This window comes from Oculina patagonica, unplaced genomic scaffold (genome assembly GCF_052425735.1).
Source record: "Oculina patagonica isolate OP01 unplaced genomic scaffold, crgOcupat unplaced23, whole genome shotgun sequence".
NCBI classification, from domain to species: Eukaryota; Metazoa; Cnidaria; class Anthozoa; order Scleractinia; family Oculinidae; genus Oculina; species Oculina patagonica.
The window spans coordinates 1285-25247 of NW_027558070.1; the positions used below are offsets into that span (position 1 = coordinate 1285).

General features: G+C 40.0%; 1 protein-coding gene and 1 long non-coding RNA gene across 2 annotated transcripts; one reads left to right on the plus strand and one right to left on the minus strand.

Moving 5' to 3' along the window:
- Positions 1–3246: 3246 nt before the first annotated feature.
- On the plus strand, positions 3247–19626 carry LOC144640275 (adhesion G-protein coupled receptor G6-like). Its single transcript, XM_078499461.1, has 15 exons — positions 3247–3733; positions 5402–5896; positions 8202–8360; positions 9026–9649; positions 10109–10360; positions 11098–11210; positions 11973–12037; positions 12473–12645; positions 13447–13682; positions 14481–14627; positions 15106–15200; positions 16005–16522; positions 16979–17216; positions 17837–18166; positions 18998–19626. Exons 1-15 carry the CDS (start codon positions 3514–3516, stop codon positions 19557–19559), a joined length of 4227 nt encoding a protein of 1408 aa, XP_078355587.1. The 5' UTR covers positions 3247–3513; the 3' UTR covers positions 19560–19626.
- Positions 13494–23430, minus strand: LOC144640276 (uncharacterized). The gene is made up of 3 exons (XR_013568322.1): positions 23272–23430; positions 22966–23091; positions 13494–13633 (listed from the first exon to the last, which is right to left on the minus strand). It is a non-coding gene; the product is annotated as an uncharacterized LOC144640276 (long non-coding RNA).
- Between the last annotated feature and the right edge of the window lie 533 nt (positions 23431–23963).

Below are 23963 nucleotides of genomic sequence, written 5' to 3' on the forward strand. Positions count from 1 at the left end.
TCTAGAAGCTCTCTCTACTTCTGAACATGGTGAACTAAAATTATTTTGAATAAAACAGTGCCTTTTCCGGTGAAGATCTACTAAGACGCTGTGGTTTGTCGAACACTAAATGATGGCCTAAGCGTGATGTCACGAACTCGCGGCTTTTCCTCGAATGCGCTTTAGTGTTAACGAAGAGAGATGTGATTTCCACAGGTAGCTTAGCATTTTTAAATCTGCATACCGTGGTTTTGAATGGCAAAGTTGTTTTTAACAGTTTTAATTTACAAAAATTAAAATAAAAACAATTTGAATTCCCGGTCATAAACATTAGTTGACCTTGCACGGCCGCGGTAACCTTGACCTTAGGTCACGGCATGGTATTTAGCGTAAAAAGAGGATTGTGTTTGAGATCTACATGTACGTGTTTATAGCACTCGTGAATCACCTAACAGATTTAAATCGTCATATCGTATTTTGGAGTGGCTACGTTTTGTGGCTTCACAAGCATTTAACTAGAAATCGGCCTTAGGTAAAGTGGAATGAAATGCCATTTCATGTCAAATGATTTGGCGCGCGGTACAGTGGAAAAAAAAACCCAAAATGGTTCGGATTTACTCAAGTATTAGCAAATTCAGCACAGAAAAGTCGGCCCAATCTAATTAATCCAAGAAAAAAATGGTATACAGAAACGGACCTAAACGGGTTTTGTGTGAAAGAGCGAACAATTTATCGCTTGTGATGAATGAATTTGTGTATGTTTTCATCTTTTCTCAAAGTTTCAAGGCCCGTGAAACCACCGGCCACTTTTAAACGATCAACATTTCCATCCATCATTCTCGGCAGTTAAAGTCGCTAAAGCAAAAAGCTGAATGAAAATGTTTGAGTTAAAGAATTCTTCACAAGATGTGTATTGCAAAAAAGAAGCTTTGATGGTTTAGCATTTCATCCATCATGACGTGCACATTGTATAAAAATGTTTGATCATTGAGAAAGCCGAAAGACCGGCGTAAGATTCCTCCTTAACTTCAGCTGTTTTAATGATTTGTTTTCAGAGCCCATATTCAGCCGGATAATTTGTGAACAATTCAACTTTGGATATCATGCTTCAATAACATAACGAAATTTACCAGGCTCTTTTCACCAATTATATTACATAAAAATTTTTTGAAATTTCTACAATAATACAAATTTCCTACATTGCATTGTTATGTTCGTGTACCGGTAGCGTGCACCCATATATTCAAACATATCAGTTATTTCTCTGAAACCAAAAAAAATAAACAGCCAGATAAACATGAAACACACAAAATACCTCTTTAGGTTCATGGCAGTCACCAATTCCTGCAAAAGAATGGATTGTTTTTGCTTTGTTTAAAACCTTCGCCGCACGCCCAGTTGTGCTTGTGACGAAAACCGTTTTCTTTGTGTGCTCACAAATGTGCTTCATGACAAAAGACTTCCCACTACCGGCGGCCCCAGCAAGAAAAGTATTATGGCCAGCCAAAACGACATCCAGCACTTTCTTTTGGCAGTCAGTCAAAACGCTAGAGGCAAACGAACAGCAACATATTTTTTAAGCTGATCTGAATCGCAGTACCGAAAAGGTCCTCAATTACGAGAACCTCGGCGTCTCAAAGCACAAAATTACCTTAGAGTTAATTGACATTGGCGAAATTTTCTCCTACTATTTATACGTACCTCATATTGTCAGGTGGAAGAAATTTCTTAACGTAATATTCGGTGATAAAATTCCTGAATTATTCCAAATAAAAGTTTTTCGAACTTTCCCGCCACTGTGGCGTCATAAATCGGGTTTTCCTGGCCTTTGGCAGCATTCTATTTCCGGAATAAAATCATCGAACTTCCGGAATTAAAGCACACCAATCAGAACAAGCGACGCTCTCACTTCCGCTTCGATTCTGTCAATCAACTTTTCGCATTTTTCACTTCCGTGGCTCCCAACTGGCAGAGACATAGCGCGAAAGCGAGTAGTTTAAAACAACGCCAAAATATCACAGACCTTCTTAACGTTTGGGCTAAATAAACTTAAATATGTTTAGCTTAATGCTTCTTCTTCCCACAGAGCAATTTTTGTCAAATTACGAAGTAAATTTCCCCTTGAACTTATGCGAAATTCGGAACGCTATCATTTCAGTTTCATCCCTTGTCATTTTCTTAGAGCTCCGAGCAGCGTCCGCGCGATCTCCGTAATATCGGTTCCAGACCTCGCACTAGCAGACCGCGCGCGTATTAAAAATTCAAAATGGCCGCCACAAAACACGCGCGCGATAAAGGTAGGTTAATCTTTTATTCATATTCTTAACGGATGTGAGGGCTCCCTGTGTACTTTGCGGTATTTTACTGATATTTTTTGACTATTAAATCGTTTTTGAAAATGACATATTTTAATATAAAAAAAAACCTATTCAACGGAAGTCACTGGATTTTTGCCTCATCAATTTACAGTGAAAGGCAAGTAACCGAGACATCACTTTCTTTGGGCATAAATGCGAGCATGATAGTTCTGTTGTCAGTAGAGACGCTAGAAAGAATTTTCTGAGCATAATGTAGCTACGCTACGGTCTTGCACACCTCAGCAATTCGTTTAGCGCGCGCAATTCAACATTACATATTCTGTTTGCTCCAAGACATTTTGACAACTTCTTAACTCTAGCTTAACGCATGAGAAAATACTTTTGAAATGAATTACGTCACGCCAGGCAGGGTTATTTCAATTGGCTTTCGTTCGTGACGTACGATATTCTCGGAGTTCGGTTTCGATACCATGAACCGTTCCCTCTCGAGCTACAATAGGATAATATTTATTTTGATCGGAAGGGCGTGTAAAAGACGATTTTCGCGTAAACTCGCTAAGAGGTTAATCCGGGCACTTGTGTGGTCCCGTGTTAACGGGGTTTTAACTGTTATGGTAGCGGTTCATAGGCGGCGGAGCAAGGAGGGGGCTGTAGTCCCCCTCCCCCAAACAAAAATTTGGGGGGCTCGGCCTCCCCCCACCCCCCACATTTCAGTGCCAAAGTATCGCTAGCACTTAAAACTGGTTTGTCAAGATAAATTGTTTTATCAGGATCGTGCTTGTCGGGATAATATGGTGTAGGACTCTCGACGAAATTCATTTCCCCAAAACGCTACTAGCAGAGGTCTGCATTGTCACAAATCGATTTTGGACACACCGGACACTGTTAAAGACATTTTGAGACATTTTTGTAAGGGCTTTGCCCCACCGGGGGGTAGTATGCGCTTGGCTTGAGGTACGATGGGCCCCTTCACGTTTCAAAACGCTCCGCCGCCTCTGCGGTTATTGTTTATTTGTGAGTATCGTCTCGACCAAAATGATAAACTACTCCGATTCAAAAGTTCTGCAGTCCTAAAGAAATCGTGTGTACGCAATACGTGCCCATGCTTCTCTGAGTATGCGATTCTTTGGCGAATCTCCTCAGAATCGTTGCCCTTTTGTCTCTGGCAGTCAATTATTACCGCATTGGATGTTTTAAAGACACTGGTAACCGAGCCATGCCTAAACTGCTTGGTTACTGGCGACATGATAGCCAAGCTGTTCAGAAGTGTGCTCTGGCTGCAGAGAAGGCTAGGTACTCAGTTTTTGGAGTGCAGAACGCTGGAGAGTGCTGGTCAGGACCGCAGGCTCACCTGACGTACAAAAAGTACGGAAGCTCGACGAGATGTGTTAATGGAATAGGTGGTTCATGGGCACAAGATGTATACACGTTTGTTAGTAAGTGATGTATTGGTGACGCCACGCTCGTGTTTTCTCATATGTGCCTCTGTGAGTCAGCTTTGATAACATTTTTTCCTGTAGACCTCCTTGTGGCTAACGCTTTTAATATCTTTTCCGTGTGAGCTACAAGAAAGGAGTGATACCTACCGGCTGAAGACTGAAGTTCAGTAACAGTTATAACAACTACACTAGTTGATAATGATAACAATTCGACGTACTGTAATTGTTAACATGGGTAGCGACACAGTTTACAGTTTTGATAAAGTATGATGATGTCAGACACAGTAACGTACTCAGTAGTTGCCATAAATATCCGATAATAAGCGTTGGGCTTAGTTTAGTTCAAAGGCTTTGTTGATGGGCTTATTTTTGACATTTTGGGGGAGAGCGGCTATTTATTGCTGAGCGGCGCTCGTTGTTGGAAGGAGTTTTGCGTTTCAAAAATGCTTGGTCAAGTATTTGGGAGACGCAAAGCAACTTTAACGGCCTCCAAATTTACACTGAACTGCTCTTACTCAGAGCAAACTTTAATGACATGGTGCGAGGATTATAATTAGACGATTGTATGCCGTTCTTTAAAAGCTAAATCTAATTATAAGTCTTTGGGCTTACGGCGCTCGAAAATAAGAGTTCAATTCACGTTGCCCCCAAATAGAGAGCCTGCTCGCGGGCTAGCAAGGGTGGGAGTTGGGGCTTATTACCGGAATGTTATGGCATAATATAACGAAATTTGTAACAAATTCTCTGGAGGAATGGATTTAATAAAATAACTTGCTTGATTGGTGTGTTATGAATGAGTGTTTCATTCCACTATTTATCTAATCTATGTCACTCAATTAATTCATTAGTTAACTTTGATTAATACTGTTTGTTTATCATAAAATTAAAAACCGCTTTTTCGTCATAAAGAATGTCCTGAACGAGGTTGAAATGGGAAAGAGCTGTTGTTAAAAATGTTCGTAATGCCCGTATCTAGTTCATTGTTGTTAGATAGCGCGCATAGGCTCTTTGAGCCTTTGGGTTTGTTGGTAGTTAAAGTCCTATTGAGATCAATCAAATGTAGACCAGTTGAGACTGCTAACAGGCTAAGGGGAAAAGCTAGACATGAGTTCTTGTATACGAGAGACGATGCACCTTTCCGTTAACGTACATCACCCAAAACGTCTAGTTGGTTGTAGTCCCGCCCATGCTATAGGCGCCTCTTCTGAGCGGACACTTTATTTTGATTTCAAGGATGAGGACCTCAGGGGGATAGGTCCCCTTCTTCCCAAGAAAAAATTTCCCTCGTGTTCCCTTGTTTCCTGAAAGTATTTTGTTGATTTGCACGATCCCTGTTCCCTATAATATCAGAAACACAGCTTTTGTTTCCAGCTTTATTTTCCTTTTGTTCCCTTTGTTCCCAATTATTTTATGGTCATGTTCCCTTGTACCCGAAAACCCTTGGGATGGATTAAACGAATGATAGGCTATGAACTTTAAAATTTTGGATGAAAAATATCAAGATGAACCTCTTCTTTGGTTATCTACAACAGTACTTTACTTTTCATCCATTTAATATGTGCCCCTAGTTGTCATGGAAAACCCTGTTTTGTGTATATCTACGTGCCTCTCCTGTATTATTCTAAACATAAGCGGTTTTAAACAGTGTTTTATGTTTCTTTTCAGATGCGTCACTGATTGCTAACTACGATATTAAAAGATGTTACGAAGTCGACATCACTTTTCACTATCAGATCCCTGGTGGCCTCACAAGTAAAACCATTGAAAGTACCAAATCGGAGTTTTCCGACTCATTTAAGAGCGTATCCAACCTTATTAAAATTGTTCCGCAATGCAGTGGAGTTATTCTTACCAAGAACGAAATAACATCCTCTCTGCCAGGGGTGGACAGTGTTTTCTTCAAAGTACCAGTGATATTTACAGATTCGAGTAGTGTGCATGATGATCAAGTCTCCTCAAAGCTCACAAACTGTATAAACACAGCGAAATCTAGTTACAATGGAGTTATAGGCAACACTGCTCCTACAATAAGTAAAAACGGCAGAACATATTCAATATTCAATTCAACTACTATATCTGACAAGAGATCCTGTTGCGGTGGGGATATACCGCCGCCATGCTGTGCCGCGGGCTCAACCAAGGTGTCCAACAAGAAATGTGGTAAGGTGTTAGTCAATTTATTTATATTTTTACTACTTAGCGATTATTTTAATTGTAAAGTTTCAAAACTGATTTCCCTGCTTCGACGACTTATGTCACAATCTGGTGTGCAAAGAAAACAGTGATCTTCTATAGTCCTTGACACTGCTGTCAAGGGAGAAGAATTTGAAATCCTTCTAATCAAATCAACCGTTGTAAGACGGAATCCATTACGAAATCGAGTAATATTAATTTTAGTTGGAGAAAAAACGAACGAGGACCAGAATAATTAAAACACTGTTGCGTTATTTTCTACCCTTTTTTAAAAGCTAAAGATTTAAGAAATTATCCGTGATAACACAAATAATTTTTTTTATCATAGCCTGAGAAAACGAATTTCAAACTTCTTAATAAACCATACGTGGAATTCAGTGTAACTTCGAAATTTGTTTTCGATGTTTCGTGTTGTTAGAAATGATTTCTTTATTGCCAACGAGACAGCCGAGCCAAGAGGCGAGGCTGTCGAGGCGGCAGAATCATAGAGCCGTGTGCGTATGAGTGTATAGGCAGAGAAAATCTTAAGTTCTGCGTAAGGAACTTTTTTTTTACCATATTTGGGTGTAAGTAAACCCCATATTTGGGTTGTATTGTTCTTCCCAACTGGTTCCCAGTCTCTCACTCCTTGCTAGAGAGCAAATGACCAAAATGGCGTCCACGCGGCTCGCTGTTAAAATTTTCAATGTGGTCATTCATCCCTTTACCGATAAATACACCTTTAGGGAATTATAAATCGAAAGAGAATACCCTACAGAATATTCGACCGACGAAAAAATGAACATCAAGGTCTTCAAAGCGATGAAATAATCTTTCGACTTTGGAGTCCTTTGATTTACGATCGAAGAGAGACATGAAAATCAAAAGCGGACTGATGACTTCAAATAGAGTTTTCTTGACTTATGAGAATGCTGAAGTCGGGTAAATGCTTCCTTTTAGTGTTGATTGTGTTTATAGTAATTGTTTGACCGATGATTTATTCCAAATCAAATACCGTTTATATTTTATTTGGCACGCATTTTCGCTCCGCGTAGGAATATTAAACATCAATACAAAGCGACGCTCACTAAAATTACTGCATGTCATACACACAAGAAAGTCAAAAGTTTTTTGCTTCTAACGGCAAATGTAATGTGAACTTGAATAAAAATTTTGTCTCCAAATAATCCTTGACCGTTCAAGTTTTGTTTTCTGTTCAAATTTTTCAAGTTTTGCGTAACTGAACATGACACTTCGCATGCGAGACTGAAATCTGACCCGTGCATTACTGTCTCTGATAACTGAAAATTATTTTTAAAAAAAGCATCTTAGCAGTTTTGATTTTGGGATTTGATTTATAAGAAGTTCTTGAAATGCAACTATCCCTTTTGTGGACGAAAACATTTTAACCATCGCGTGTTGTATTTAAAAAACAGTGATTAATTAATTATTGCCTACATTTTGTGACATTTTAACGTTGAAAAGAATTTAAAGATTTGTCAAGAGTTATCAATCTGTCAAACCTGTAGCCTGCGTAGCAGACATCTGTGTACGTTTTTTAGTGTGTTTAAAAGAGTGCGCGATCGCGAGAATACGCGCGCTGGAAACTACGGCGCCTGCTACGCAGGCTATCAAGCCTGTGTCATTTATGAACACCAGAGAAATAGCACTTTTTTCGCATATTACCTAAAATACAATTTACCATATTTTGGTCATTTCAAATATAGTTCTATCAAAAACCATTCAATATCTGTTCTTATGAACAAACATGAGTATTTCGCTCGTTGGCACTTACCGATAGGTACAACTAGTAGATAAGATATTTCAAACAGTAACACAGAAGTTTGCAATAAGATGTGAATAATTTTGGTACCTAATTTTGACCAATTTATACTCGACGCCCTGGCGGATTTTGTCTTAAACGCTTTTTCAACAAAAGGGATTTTAAAATAATTGGTTTGATTAGCTAGAATCAAATTCCTTTTGTTAAAAACTAGCCATAAAATGTTGTCCCTAGAAACACCGTTTCCTTACCCAAGGGCCACACGAGCTAAGAGGGACGGGCGAGTCTGAGGATAAGAATGGCAGGAAGAGTCCCACAATCTGAAGGGAACCCCATCCGGCTAGGGGAGTAGCCGTAATGAACCTCCAGTCTTACCAAATCTTCTCCAGCTTGGGACTAACTTTTTACCTTACTTTCAGTTTGTAGTGCTGCTGAAACATAGCTAATGTTAATTTGCTTTCAGTGGTATATAGGACAGCTCTATTTAAGCCTTTTTTCGCCTTTTTTCAGGTTGTGTGCCTGGTTTTCATTTCGTTCCCAGTAGTTTTTGTGTGCGTTGTCCTTTCGACACTTATCAGGAAAAGCAAGGTCAAAGGTCATGTAAGAAATGTCCAGGAAACAAACAGACGTTCGGCAAAACAGGGATGACAAGCAAGTCCAACTGCTCAGGTATGTCACAATATCTTGTTTTTAGTTTTCGTATGCACAAAATTACTAGTCTCAAAAACATTTTCTAAGGAAGTAAAACACCAAAGAAGTAATTATTGGCCAAAAAATAAACAAGGGTGGTTAAAGGGACTGTTTCACGAAGTTTATTTTATTTAGTTTTGCCTAATACTCGCTATGAATCCATGTTTGCAAAGGAATTACTTCTATGGATCTAAATGTCAAAACTATAGCTTCATTGAAACCAAATTTGTCTTCCGGGTGTTAAAGTTTAAAGTCACAAGGAAACAAGATTAACTTTGCAAACTGTTCAGCCCAACAATATTTCAGAAACTTATATCGCAATCCGTTTCAATCTTCGTTACTTTTGGCCATCCGTACCTTCTTTTTTATTTACTGTGTTAATGAAATGTTCCTTCACTGTTTTAAGAGGTTATTTTTATATTTCACTGAATTTGATGGTCATTTTTCCTGCCTAATTCCTGATAGGAAGATTAAATCGGATTACGAACGGCAAACTTGACCTAATTTTCCTGAAGATTCGCCTTACGTGACGAAGCTATGCGTGACGCAACTTGCTCCGAAAGAATTTTCAAGTTCTTCCAACAGCAGTTGAACTAAACTGTTCACAGCCCCGTTTAATATTTTGTCTTATTTTTTCTTCGCAGACACAAATCCTCTGCAGCTCCGTGACCAGACAGCTTACCTGCCGTATGATATCAAGCCAGGAACTGTTGTCACGAATGTTACCGTTACAGGGAAACTGGCTTCTCTTGTTCAACCTTTTATATTCTACATTGACAATGTCAAAACACCACGACAGCAGTCACGCGGCAGCCTAAAGCGACGACGGCGTTACATTGCTGACGTGTGCGAGGAGGCGGGCACAATCGAGCCACTGAATTATTTTTGCATTCATCGTATGAGTGGGCAACTAAAAGTAACGCAAGACTTCGTGTTTAAGGATGGAGACGAATTTGATCTGAAAATTCGCGTGACAGACAGCGACCAGTGGGGAAAAACTGAAAACACGGCAAATTTTAAATTTATTTCACGCGACGATTGCAAAGATATCAGGACATCATATAACAAAGCTGTAAAATTTTGTACCAAGGATGATCCTTTAGAGCCCGTACGGGCCAGTGGCGACCCATCGTGCCCAAGTGCACAGTGCTTAGAACCTTTGTATAACTGGCAGGAGAAGCTTAATGCAAGTGAGAAGTTGAAAGCGGACTGCTCCTTTGATCCTCACGATATGTCAGCTGTGATGCAGAAGTACTCAAGTTGTATTGGTAGGTCATGTGTTTCACTTGATCGTTAACTTTTTCTTGAGTTTGAGTCGCATACCATTATTTTAAGTCGGTCACGTCATACGATGGGTAGTGCTACGGCTTCAATTTATTTTCGAACCTTTCATTGTGTAAGACTGATGAAAATTCTAGGAAGTTTTCCCTCTGCGAATTAACTTTTCGTATACGCTTCGGAAGAGGTTACATTATACACATTATACTTTGCCTGTCAGTCAGTCAGTCAGTCAGTCAGTCAGTCAGTCTGTCTGTCTGTCTGTCTGTCTGTCTGTCTGTGGTTTGTTTGTCTTTCAGTCTGTCCATCAGTCGGCCCGTGTCTGTATGTATCTCTGTCTGCCTGCCTACCTTTATTCTTTGATTGAGTTGTGTCTGTTTGATGGCCCGTTTGTTGTTTATTTTTTGTTTGTAATGGCCGAGTAGTTATACATATTTTGTTCCATGTAGGTCCACCGAAGGTTACCTTAAACCCAGTCTCCCAGACGTTAAAGAAGGACGCTCCAGCCGTATTAACATGTAACGCGTCAAGTCCACTACAAGTGAAGATCACGTGGTTTAAGAACGGAAAGTCAATGGAACGATATGGAAGCCAACTGAAGATTGACAGCTTTCAATATGAGGATCAAGGCGATTATTATTGCAGCTTCTCGACATATTTGACAAGCAGTTTATCTAAACCTGCTTTACTCGTTTTAGAAGGTTTGTTCTCTGATAAACATATGTTTCGTTACATGTAGTCTCTTCTCGTCTGGTCTCGCCCAGTTATCTCCCTCCACACAACGTGTTCTGTTCTTTGCTGTTCTCGTCTCATCGTCTCGTCGTGTCGTTGTCGTGTCGTGTCGTGTCAAGACAAGTCAGTCTTGCGTATCTTCTAACCTTATCTCTCCACTTCGTTCTCGGTCTTCCTTGCTATCTTTTTCCTTCTCATGGCTGCCACTCTGTAGTTCTTATTGTTCACCTATCCAGTGGATAACTCTCATACAAAACCTTCTTCGCTATCCACCGGATAGCGATTCATCCGGTGGATAGCGTTATCCACCCTTTGAACAACTGGGGCCTGTTGTCTACCATTTTTTCTATATGACCTGTCCTTTTTCATTCCATTCCGTGAACGAATTTCATAAAATCATTTGCTTAGGTGTTTTTTTTTTTTTCGCTGATTGTGTTGTTTGGAATCTTGTCTTCAAGTTATTCCCAGCATATTTCTAACCCTCTTCCTTGCTAACTTGAGCTAATGACAGACAGTTTACCATGTGTTATTTGTAACCGCTTTGGAACACTGGCGATAACGATGAAGAAGACGGTAATGACAATAACGATCAATAAAATGACGGTAATATTAAAATCCTGATGGTGATGACATTAAACTCGCAATTGGGCAATTAGGTTTTTGGTTTGTAATGAATTTTCCTTCTTTCTTTGTGTCTAAATTTCAGATGTCTTCACATCAAGAGTGTCATTTCGCATTGTGAATAAAAAATTTAAGGACGACTTGTTGGATCCAAGCAGCGATAGCTACTCGGACATGCAGATACAAATCCAGAGAAATGTAAGTTGATTTGTGAACATTTGGCAAAATGGTTACAGCTGGAAAATCTAACTGCAGGATTAGTGAAATCAGTGGTATAGCAGCTCTTGTAACCTTGTAATTCTACTGGTCCTCTGGTGTAGCAGTTGCTATTGTTGAGGGGGGGGGGGGTAGGGACATTGTTCCTGTTTGTTCTATTGTTTTCTCGATCGGGTGCAAGCCATTCATGTGAGAGCTGCTAATCGACCCAAATACCCACAGTAAAACTACCAAGGAACCTACATATCGAAATTATTATCCCTACATAACTAACCTCCCTGTATTACGAACTGCCATGTAACGAACCCTTTTAGTAACTCTCTTAACTAGCCCCGATATAACGACCCCCTCCCCTCCCCTCCCCAGATAAAACCTTGTGCCGGGACCAGCAATTTGTAAGAACATTAGAGAGATTAAAGCGGCAAACGTTTTGGCTGCCAACAACAAATGTGTGGGGGTAACAACGAAACAATAACTAAATTCGTCAGAAAAAAAGGAGAAAAAAAGTGACATATCTATAACAATCGCGAAATTACTAACTTTCGCGTAGAAACGGCAGACGGAAAACGCAGGATTTTGTGGTTTGTGGTGTTAACAGACATGATGCTGAATCTCTCTATTAACTTAAATTTTTATAGTTGATGTGATGTTGCACACGATTTTATCAACTCAATAAATGTAGATGTAGATATGAGCATTGAGCAAGCCCATTATTTCTGACAAATCCATCCTTCTTTATTCTAGCTGGAAAACTATCTCAATAGTGGAAATCCAGATTGGAGTTATGAAGTCAAACTTGTTCAATTCAGGTACGAATATTTTTGTATTTATTTTTATTCCTATTAAAAAGCCTCAAAGCACTCCTCCAAATGTTCCGGTTACTTAGGCGATTGAGTGTCGTAAAACCAAAACCAAAGTAATCACTCTGGCCAATCACAAAAGACACTGACAATCCAATGAACCAATCAAAACTCGAGGCAAATACATGTTGCCGGCACGAAGCGCGGGAAGACGTGAGCGAGCAAGTCACGATTGGTTTTGGTTTAACTTTCAATTGGCTGAAAAAGTAGCGCGAGTTTTTTAAACCAATCACAAAGCGTAGTAATCGCAAAACCAAAACAAACGCAAATTGGGTGTTTATATTTGGTGTTTTTTGGGTTTTTGGTTTTTTTGGGGTTTTGGGTGGGGGATTACTTTCGACACTCAAGTGAAAACTGCTCTATCTTATCTGTTTAAACATTTAGGGACTCGTCCGGGAAGGTGGGCGTGGACGTGGTAATTTACAGCCCAGCCAAGAGTGAAGACCTCACTTCCTACTACAGCAGGCTCGAAACATTATTGGCTGATGAAAGTGCCATGGGTAACACACTGAAGCCGTTGAAGGTGTCACGCAAGAGCGTGACCGTGAGGAGTGCAAGTAAGTGTCTTCAAGTTTGCAAACGGAAAAAAAACCTACAGGAAAAAGAAACTTTTGCACGCTTGATGAGACCCCATTTGGAAGGGGATTCGATAATCCCGTATCACGGTAATCCCGCCCTCCTATAGATGCCGTTTTCCTATAACAAATATTTATCCAAATATCCTGTATCCCGACAACCCCTAATAAGGCCTCGTTGATTACGTTTCAGCGAAAATTATGTAATTCACAACCCCAGTGCAGCAAAACTCGAGTGTAAGAAGGTGATACAGTATTATTACATGAAATTTTGGGTTTTTATTTTGGTTTGGTTTTTAAAATTTTTTATTTTTTTTTTTTTTTTTAGTATATTCGAGTCCGATGAATCAATGACATTTTTTTAAGGCGTGAAGTATGAAATAGGTTTTTTCAGTGGTTCATGGCTGTTCTTTTTTTTTTTTTGAGCGTTTTAAATGACAGCGTACTCTTACCTTCTTTTATAGTAATTTGTGTCTTGTCTGTTTTTTGAACGTGTCAGTGACCAACACGATAGCATATGCTTCTTTGGTCACTGAGCACATTTTATTTTGGTTCTATGTATTGTATATTTTCCTTATTTTAATTAATGTTTCTTCTGTAAATAGTGTGTAATGTTGTTTAACTGTTGTAAATAGTGTGAAATAATAAAAACTGAAAAATCTGAAATCTGAATCTTTCTCTTTCTCTCGTGCAAAACGAAAGATCAAAGAAATAAATCTTCTGATGGTTGTTACTGTTGTAGTTGTTTAATTTTGTTCGTTGCTTTACCTCCTTACCGCGCAGCTCACTGCCTGAAAGAGAAGACTGGGAAAGAATCCATAATGGGAGTATTTGATTGGTCGTTAACTATGATTGGTCAGAAGTCGTCTCCCGTGAAATGCCCGTATGGTCCGCCTGCTGCCAACGCGACGCGCCCCTGTGGCGGGAAATTCTGGACTGGTGGTGTGTGGAAGAACCCGGATGCAAGCAGCTGCAAGTTTAAATCCAAGAGAACAAATCAACTTAACAACCTTGCAAAGGTGGGTTATGTCGCGCGTAATGTAGAATGTGTTTTAATTAATTAATAATTAGGTATTCGATAACAGGACAATATGAACGTGTATTTGCTACCCAAATATCGAAATGGGCTATAAAGTTGATCACAATGACTAGTGTCCAGGAGCCCTGATAGTGCTTCGGGTGACAATAGCCGTTTGATCAAAGGTGAAGCACGTTGGAGGTCAAATTTCGCTGTCGGTGTGGATGTGAATGCACATCCACATCGAATGTACTTTTAATGCACTAAAAATGCGGTTATACAGTCAAGCCTCTTTATTACAGACACCAAAGAAACAGGGAAAAATGTTCGTATAATGAAGGTGCCCGTATCTTAGAGGTAAATAAAAATACTGTTTTCTCAGCGGATAACCAAACATTAATGACTTCTTGAGCATATTCATTTGTGGAGGAAGTGTGGCCGAGTGGGTAGGGCACCGAACTTGAAATTCGTAGGTTCATGTTTCATTCTGACCACTACCTGCAGTGGAAGTGTTTCCGGTACACCCGGCCTCCTGGCCAGTTGGGATTCGCTTTAACGTTGTTATGTTTAATATGTACTATTTGTTTCTTATGTTTGAATGCTCCGCCCCATTTAATAGCACTTGGGCTAAATCAGTTACCGAGGGTATTAAAACAAATATCAAATAATAATTGAACCAAAGTGTGCTTCGTATAGAAGGAGTTTAAAATAACTGCGAGCCATTTGTTGTCAGAAGTTTTGAGTAAATCGTAATAATGCATCTCCAACTACTAACCAGCTGTTTTTGTTATGTACGCAGACTCCAATTGGCAAGCAAAACGTTGTCAAGGTGACGAAAGAAGTGAAAAATCTGACGTCAGACCCTGATGACATGAACGAGGCTGACGCGGTGCTGATTGCTGACGTCATAGAAAATGTCGTCTTATTGGATGATTCGTTGAATGAGGTATGAAAATTGAGCACCTTGTGTAAGAAGACGGTACTGTTAAGGGTACTGCAGTCTGCGTTCATCAAGATAACAATAATAGTCTTAAAAATAATGTTTAGGTCTGTTGAAGGGACATTTGATGCCTGGCAATGAGCTGTAAAAAGCAAAAGGCAAATTTTGTAGAGCCATTGAAAAATTGGGATAATGTTTAAGGGTTTATATTAGAACACTACTCCACAAATACCCAGTTAACGATGGTGAGGGTGGAAAAAACTTAACGTGAATCTCAGTCGTGTACTAATTTCCTTGAAATTCCTTTTAAATTTTGCAGCACGGAATTTCTTAAAGAGAGTATCCTATGTTTAGTTTGAGTTCATTGCTTACATTAGAAGGAACGTGTTCAGCATTTTTTACAACTTAAAAACTATCCCGGTAACAGTACTTCAGAGAAAAATAACAAGCCGATGTTTCTTGTTCTTTTTTTTTCCTTTTAAAGACTGCCCAAGATGTTGTGGACGTTATTGACAATGTAATGAAAATGAAGACGGAGGACATACAAGAGAGTCAACGATCAAACAAAGCTTCTACCAAGTAAGACTTCAAAAATAAAAACGTTTTTAAAGGAGCTGCATCACGGAAATGCCGTGACAAATGATTGCGGATACAAACGTTTCCCTTCCTCGTTCCCAGAGGTCTTCCTCCTTGGTGGCGTGGGCGTGCACGGTTCGCTTGGCGTTGTGGGACTGACGTGCACGGCTCGCTTGCCATCAACCCCCGCACTCCCTGTTTTCCCGCCTTAACCATCCGGCCGATCGGCGCCTGGGGACGAGGCGCAACATAAGTTGCTGACGCCAAATTTGTTTCCGAGACACAAAAAATTGTTTCCGATTTTTTTCAGAAACATTTTGTGTCCGCAACAAGTGTTTCCCAGTTTGCGCAGCATTTGTTTTGTGTCCCGCTCGTTTGCTCACTCAAGTAAGATCACGAGCAACAACATGTCCACAAAAATGTTTTGGCCTTGTTTGCCATCGCCTTTACAGTATTTTTTTAGTTTTGATTTCCCCTCCTCCCCCCCCCCCCCGAGGGGAGGTGTACAAAATTGTCTTTAAATCGTAAGAGACCTTAAAATAATAACAAGGTAATAACAATTCAAAGAGGAACAAGGATGGTTAAGATTAGAGAAAGTTGAACTTGGTTGCAAAAGTCAACATATTTTTTAATGAGTCTCGCCAAAACAGTCTGTTTTGGTGAGACTCCTTAAAAATTAAACACTTAGATTTGTATTGGCGATTTTTCGCCAGTATGGGACAAACTGGGAGAAAGGTCGTCAAATTCGACCAATGAATTGTGTTTTTAAGGTTGTGTCTTAGTGTTGCAATTTTTTTCTTCATTCAGATTTCTTCTAGCGCTGGACAGAGTAGCCACAAAACTTCCCCTGGCGCCTAACAAATCCTCCAGGCGTCTTGTTGCTCCAAGTTTAGCGATCCAATCAAACCGCGTGGACCCAGGCTCTTTTACGGGCATGTCACTTGCTATCAAACCACCTGCCGCTGACCCAGACAAATTAACACGCGATAGCATGGTTAATGACGAACTTCCGATGGCTGATGTTCAAACGTCAATCACCTTACCGGAAGTCATGTTTGAGAAGAACACTCCTGCAGGAAACGCGGTGAAGATTGGCTTTGTGATTTACCAGAATGACAAGTTTTTCCAGCCGGTTATCCCGGACGACGAAGAAAGTGATCAAAAGGCGCCTTCAATTATGAGTCGAGTTATTTCAAGCAGCGTACAGGATATGGCGTTTGACAACCTTACTAAACCTGTTGAACTTGTTTTTGAGCCCGCAGTTCATGAAGTAAAAATGGACAGCGCAGAGTTTGTGTGTGTATTTTGGGACTTCAGTGCTATGGGTAAGAATCTTTTTTTTTCCGTCATGTAAAGAGGGCGTACCGTACCGTTAGAACACGCGCTACATATTTCAGGAATGCTAAAGGTTGGCCCAGGGTGCAAAGAAAAAAGATTCTTTAGATTGTTCTTCTACAAGTTGGAGCCTTTGTGTGCTGGCCCACAGGCCTTTTTCAGTAGTCATACTATATCAACCGGCTACAATTTTCAAGTATGTTTCTTACCCATTGAGCAAGTGATTGATATAATTCCTCAAGCCTGATAGAAAAACCCACTACTGTCAGGGTCCAGGGTTCAGGCAGGACTTTATTTGCACGCTGTACCGATGTTCAGGGCCTGGGCGTAGTTTATTTGAAACAGAGAAGCACAGGCAGTAAGACGGCGAAACGCGGGTAGAACGGAAAAGGGGTAGCGAAAAATAATCATTATGTTTACTATTTTCATCCAATTTGTCATTTCAGGCGGCCTGGGAAACTGGTCAGATCGAGGCTGCAGGCAAATGAAGAATGAGGCAGGCCGGGTACAATGCCACTGTGATCACATGACTAACTTTGCAGTGCTGTTCTCTGCTGGTGGTCCGAAGACGCATGGCGACAATGACAATAAACACGCCATGGCGCTGTCAATCATTTCTTACGTGGGTTGTGCGATTTCATTGGTTGGGCTAACACTAACATTGATGACGTATGCGCTGTTCAGGTTTGTGGAGTACCGATAAGCCTCGGTCACGCAGTTTGCGTTTCGAAATTTCGAGAAAAGTAAAAACTGCATTCTTCTCTGTCAAAATGCATAACGAACCATTACATCGTGTAACACCTCATGAAACGTCCCAACTGCGCTGTTGCACACAAGTTTTACACAAGTTCCTCCGTAAACCAGTGACTTTTCATCAAGAGAGAAGAATAAGCTTCGCAATGCAACTCAAATGAAATAGTTAGGCAAGATTGATCTGTCAAAAACAACATCTTATCTCATGTTGTTGGTCCTTGTAGAATCACTTTGTCTCGAGCGCTCTAAAGGGAATCGAAAAAATGCTCGAGAAAGCGGGCGGGGTTTGAGGAAGCGCTAAGTAAAATTTATTACCGCACAGAAGAGAGCCGAGACAGGTTCAAAATAACCGAGCTCCAAGCATTACACAGACTCTTGATCAACAAGTACTAACACTTAAAAAACATCTTTACGGCTGTCATGTTGATCTCCTTACCCTAACAACAAGCAGACAGCAATTTTCTTCTGGGATTTTTAAAGTCTAATTGGTTGATGTTCCCTCTTCTGATTAACGGTATGCTCACACTGTCTCCTCTCCCACCTCCCCACAGGAATTTACGCAAGACCAACCAGCAGCCAATCCTGATGAGCCTGTGCGTGGCGCTCATGTTACTGCTGATCGTATTCATCGCGGGAGCAGCCCGAACAGAGAATGTTATTGGTTGTCGCATTGTTGCGGTTCTGCTTCACTACTTTGCCTTAGCGACCGTGATGTGGATGGGAGTAGAGGGTTATAACATGTATATGTCCTTTGTACAAGTGATGGCCACCTATCAATCAAAATTCATGCTGAAGGCATCTGCGGTGGCCTGGGGCGTGCCGGGTGTCATTGTGATCATCACTATTGCCTCGGCAACGAGTTACTATGGCAACGAGGACGTGTAAGTACTTCTGTATAGTCATGACTGTCCCGTATAAAGACACCCTTGGGGCTATGTTTTGTTGGAGGTTGATTGGCGCTGACCCCCCAGTCGATAATTCTGTTAAATGTGCGGCACTTATTTGAGAGTGGCGCTTTTTTCAACTACTGGTAAAACACTGAGAGGAATAAAGAGAAGAATTAAGTTAGGTGCGTACTAGGTATGCACAATTTATTATGAAATTATTTCGAATGAAATACGAGAGCTGTAACATGAACACAGTTTCTCAGTCTCTTTGTGTAAGTATTGCTGTTCAAATACAAGAGGTAACATGAACACAGTTTCACAGTCATTTTGTAAATACCCAAATTAGCTTATTCGATAGCGGCGCTTATTAAATTTTTTCGGAAAAGGTGCGGCGCTTATTCGAGAGCGGCGCTTATTAATTATTTTCGGTAAAGATTCAGGATATGCGAAGTGGCCAGCGTGTTTTTAAAAGCGCTGTTTCGTGATGCAGGTTTTCTAGGATAGATTGTTATCTTGAGGTTGAAACAGATTAAACTAGGCTGGAAAAGAATTTAACCTGAAAACCAATTTAACTTGCAGCATATACAGAGGTACTTTCTCATATATATTCAATTTTATAGAATAGACTTGAACTATTATGTTTTTGAAAAGTTGAAAGTTCTAACAGCTTCGATCGGGGGACTGTTTTTCCCTTTTTCATGAAATTGAGTCGGTGGAGCGATGGAAATCGAAACATAGCCTGGTGTTGTTGTTGCTGCTGCTGTTTTGTCAGATTTCTTGCGGAAAACTGATTTCTCTCTTTTTTTTTTTTTCATTTCTTCACAGCTGTGTACTCTATGGAGTTCCGTTCCAAGCCGCCCAGTTTGCTCCCATTCTCTTAATAATCCTCATCAACTTTGTCATTTTTATCCTGGCTTTACGCACAATCAATCGCACTGGCGCTATGGTATCAGCGGAGAAAAAATCCACGCAGTACCACCGAGCGCGCACCGCATTCGCCATTTTGCTTCTCTTGGGACTCACGTGGGCGTTCGGAGCCCTGGCTGTGTCACGTGCCCAGCTCGTCTTCGACTACTTGTTCTGCATATTCAACTCGCTTCAAGGATTTTTGATTTTCTATTTCCACTGCATAAGACACCAAGAAGTTCGTAATCTGTGGAAGGGATTGCTGATTGGCAAAGGGTTGAGGGTCCACAAGACGGAAACCGCTTCTCGAACCGGATATCCCAAAACGGCTTCAAGAAGAAACAAATATGAGCCTGGTACACCGTCGACCTCATTGTCAATGCAGGTACCACCGGGGAGGAAAGAGACAGTGAGTTCTGTTGTTGGTAGCCATTCTCCGACGTTGAAGTCCCGTCCTGATGTAGTTCCCGCTGAGGTCTGAGGGAATGTGTTCTCAAAGCAACGTTTGCTTTCCGGGGCCGGGTTGTTTGAAAGCCGATTAACACCCAGCTGGGCCGGGTTGTTCAAAGCACGATTAAGCTAATCCAGGATTAGTGTGAAGTTTGATTTCAGTTCTTTAACTTCTCATTGAGGTTTTTCTGTTTATATTTTCTGTCCTCCATTTTTGACATCGACTAATCTCAAGCTCCAGAAAACATAAGCAATAAAAACACTTTTATCCACGAGAAATTGAACCCTCAATAAACTTTTAATCCTGGGTTAGTGTTAATCGGCTATTTCGAACAACCCGTCCCAGGATTACACCCGCTTTCAGTGTTACGTGCAAAGCGGCTTTCTGGCGACATCCATCTAAAGATAGCTATGCACGAAACACGGAAAGTGGATGTAAAAGTTGATAAAGGGTTCAATTTCTCTTCTAAAAAATAGTGTTTTTATTGATTATGTTTTGCGGAATTTGAGCCGGATTTGTCGGCGTCAAAACTGGAGGACAAACTATAAACAGAAAGCCGCACTGAAAAAGTAAAAAACCTAAATCAAAATTTACGCTAATCCTCGATTAGCTTTTCGTGCTTTGAACAACCCGGCCTCGAAGAAGAATTTCGAATTAATTGCGAAAACAATTTTTGTGACTTAGAAAAGATCAGTCTGAATGACCTTGATGCAGTATTCGTGGATCGTTAACGCTTTGGTAGCGCAAGACTATACGTCCACTGAAAACACGATGATGACAAAGCCATTCAAAATGGTATTGAAACTGACTAGATGCCTGACGAACTCGTGATTGACATCCAGGACCAGAAATCGCAGAACTTTGTTGGGTTTTTGTTGAGTCATATTTGCGTATAGCGCGCTTGACGCATAACGTATCTGCTGTTGATGTTATAGTTATCCTCGTACCCAGGGTCGTCGTTCCCCTTGCCAGCGGTCGGGTCCCTTTTTTTTGGTTCGTTTTATTTTTTTTTTTTTTTTTTGGGCGGGCGCAAAGAGAGGAGGGGGGAGGAGAGAGGACTAAAAAGTTATCAGAATTTAGGGTCAAAGATTCAAATTTTACTGAAATTCGTGACCTTTACTAAGGAAAAATTATAAAAGTAATAAAACATATTGTTTTAGAGATTATTTCCTTGATCGAAATGTTGTTTATAGTTGTCCAAAGATGAAATAGGTATTTATGCTTAGAATGTAAAAATTTATATTATATACTTCAAAACAGTGCATGTTAAAACAGTGGCTTTTAAGTCACTTTGATTAGGTATCATGTTGCTAAGAAACGTGTTGCTAGGCAACATGCTAAAAGAAAGCATGCTGTGGTGAATTTCAAATGCTGCTAGCTTTATGCCTGTTTTTTTTTTTTTCGCGAGGGATTTATTTTAATTAACTTTGCGAATCGGCTGAAACAATTTGCGAAATAAAACGCGCAAAAATTTACCCTTAAAAGAGAAGATACTGCGCCCCCTACCGCTCCCCCGGGGAGCGGATTCGGCTGTACATAGGCTACTACCGCAGAAATAAGTGCAAAAAATTTTCCCTTGCTCATTTTCATTAGCCATAGAGTCAAACCAGGAGTATGTGACCTTCCTCCTAAGGAAACATTTCGAGCGCTAGGAGCCCCCTTAATATAGGAAGTTTAATTGTGTTAGATCTATAGAAAATATCAATTTGCAGATTTTTAATAAATACACTATGGTTTATAATTGTGAATTAAAGACAAATGAAACTAATGATTAGAAATAATGAAGTGAATTTGATAAAGATTAGTTTTGGAAAAATGAATAGTAACATGGTATTTTAAATATAGTGTATTTTCTATGATTAAATTTTTACCTATGCAAACAGTTTGTATATATTCTTGCTGATTAAAATATTTTGCATCCTGATAGTCTTGTTGGTATTAACAGTAAACTCGTTTTCCTTTTGCATGCGTCAATTTTACCCCAGGGTGAAATAAAATTGAGGCACACCCATAAAATGAGACTTTTGCGTGTACCTCGTGGGGAGTCGGCAGGTTTCTTTGAAAATCTCCCACGATCGTCCATACGCGAGCGTCTCATTACTTAGAAGTTCCTATCCCCCTCCCCCCTGGGAATTTACCTTGGTCTCCTAGATGGGTATAATAACTTCTCGTGTATTTTTAGTATTACGGTACATCACCTGTAACAAAATAGATAAATGTGAATGATGGTGAACTGAACCCGTTCTAAAGACTTTCTGACAAGTTAGGTTTCGCGCTGCCATTAGACAGAGAAAAGAAATTTGGTTAATTAGGAGGACAAATGTGCGGCAGTTATGCAGAGAGTAGCACCCTGTTTAGGCAGAGAATTGTCCAACTTGAGATTTGGCAAACTATGTCGCCGTGGTTAGAATACCGAATTTCATCGAATCTTGCTTCGCGCGCGCGCTAAGGCAGCGATATGCGCTGTGGTTAGGCAGAAAATGTCGCCTAATTTAGACAGCGAATTGTGCTTCGCGCGGTTAGCGCCGCATTTAAACAGCGAATTGTGCTGCGGTTACTCTGCGTATAACGCCATCTACATCTACATCTACATTTTATTACGTCGGTAAAAGTCCATTCGGATATCACACCAACGCCTTAACATAATTAAACAACAGTGCTGTTACTCGTGAAATGCGCTGCCCTTCCTTTGCCAGATATTTGCGTTGCGGTTGAGGAGAGATTACTCGACTGTAATTAAGTAAAACGTCATGTTCTAGACGCGCTAATTGAGCAGGAAGACGAGCGAGCCGAACGCAAAATCAGGCCGAAATAAAACCGAAGTCGAACCGATTTAAAACTGGATGTAAAGATGAAGTAAAGTCGAAACAATGCCACAGAGCCGAACTCCGATTCATTGAAAATTAAATAGTCGAATTCAAAAGCTGAATTAAAACGAATAGCAACCCAAATAAAATCTAAAGGGAGGCGTTATACCGAATTAAAAATACGTGACTTTTGATAATAAAAACCAAAACATTTAAAAATGTTTATTCAGAGAATCTTGTTGCTGACTCTATTAGCATTCTGAATCTTGAACGATATATTAACAGCATTCCCGTTGCCCTGGTTAGAAATTTTAACAAGGTAGTGAATGGGAACTAATTTAAAAAATCGTCATATCGAAGTTTAAAACACTTTTAAAGTTACCTCAACACGAGTAGATAAATTATCTGCACAAATAATGCAAAACACAATTGCATTTCCTGTGAGAGAGAAATTTCATTTGTGGCCGATATGATACCATGTTGCGACAAGTTTGCGAAGAAACTGTCTTTCACTCGAGGATTTCTTAGTTGTAGGAAACTTCGTAGAATAATTTGTAAACTAGAACGAAAAGAGTTATTTCTCAATTCAAAGTTAAACATATTTAAGTTACCTGTTAATTAAACTTTACCGTGAATTGTCCAGCAAAATGGCAACGTTTAATAGTGACTTGCCACTGTAAAGCGTGCCTACAGCAACATCTTTGACGGCCTTTGAGCTATAAAATTCTTTCATTTTCTCTGACAAATTCTGCAAACTAGACATGAAAAAAATAAATATATAAGCAGGAGGTTAATAAAAACATACATTTGCACGAAAGAATGTAGAAATTACACGTTTAACAATGCAAAAGTTGAACTCTATTTGACGTCCTTGACTTAAAAACAACCGATTCAAGTTTAATTGAAGTACCTAGAACACAATGCACTAGCTTAACCTGTTCCTTTCACTTCGTTAGCCCCAAAATTGTTGCTGTCTTCATCAGAAAGCCTGTAAAACTTCCGTCAAACAAGTTAGCGAAGTAAGAAAACAGCGAGTTTACTCACTATTTAAATTCGCACTTCCACAATCTTTATTTCGTCGATCTTGAGTTGAATGAAACTGCAGTACTTTTAATACAGTTTGTACCACCTAAATCACGTGGGCTAATACTCATCGTTGATTGGCTTGTTTCATTGCACGGGCTTCTTTCGTCACATCACTTTCTGCACTTTCTGCCTGGGATTCAGTATATAAACTATAATCTTGTGTCTGCCACGCCTTATATTTTCATATTAGGCACGTAAAGCTATCCATCCAATGAATTACTTTATTTAGTTGTCTGGGTAGGTATTTAGCTAATAGCAGCATAAATGGGGACACTTTTCTACTTTACAATAAATTAAAATTTACAATGTACAGTTAAAAATTACAATAGTTTACTATATTAAAATTAGGAGAATTCCAATTCAATTTCACGACCAGTGATATTTATTTTTTCCCTGATATAGTACCGAACACCACCAAATCGGAGCATGGATTCGGAGACACTCTTATTCTTATAAAAAGAACCGAAGGTCTAGCTTTTCGGGTTTTGCCCCCCTTCTTAATCCGCCGGAAGTAAATCTGGAGATTTGAGAAAGAAAGAAC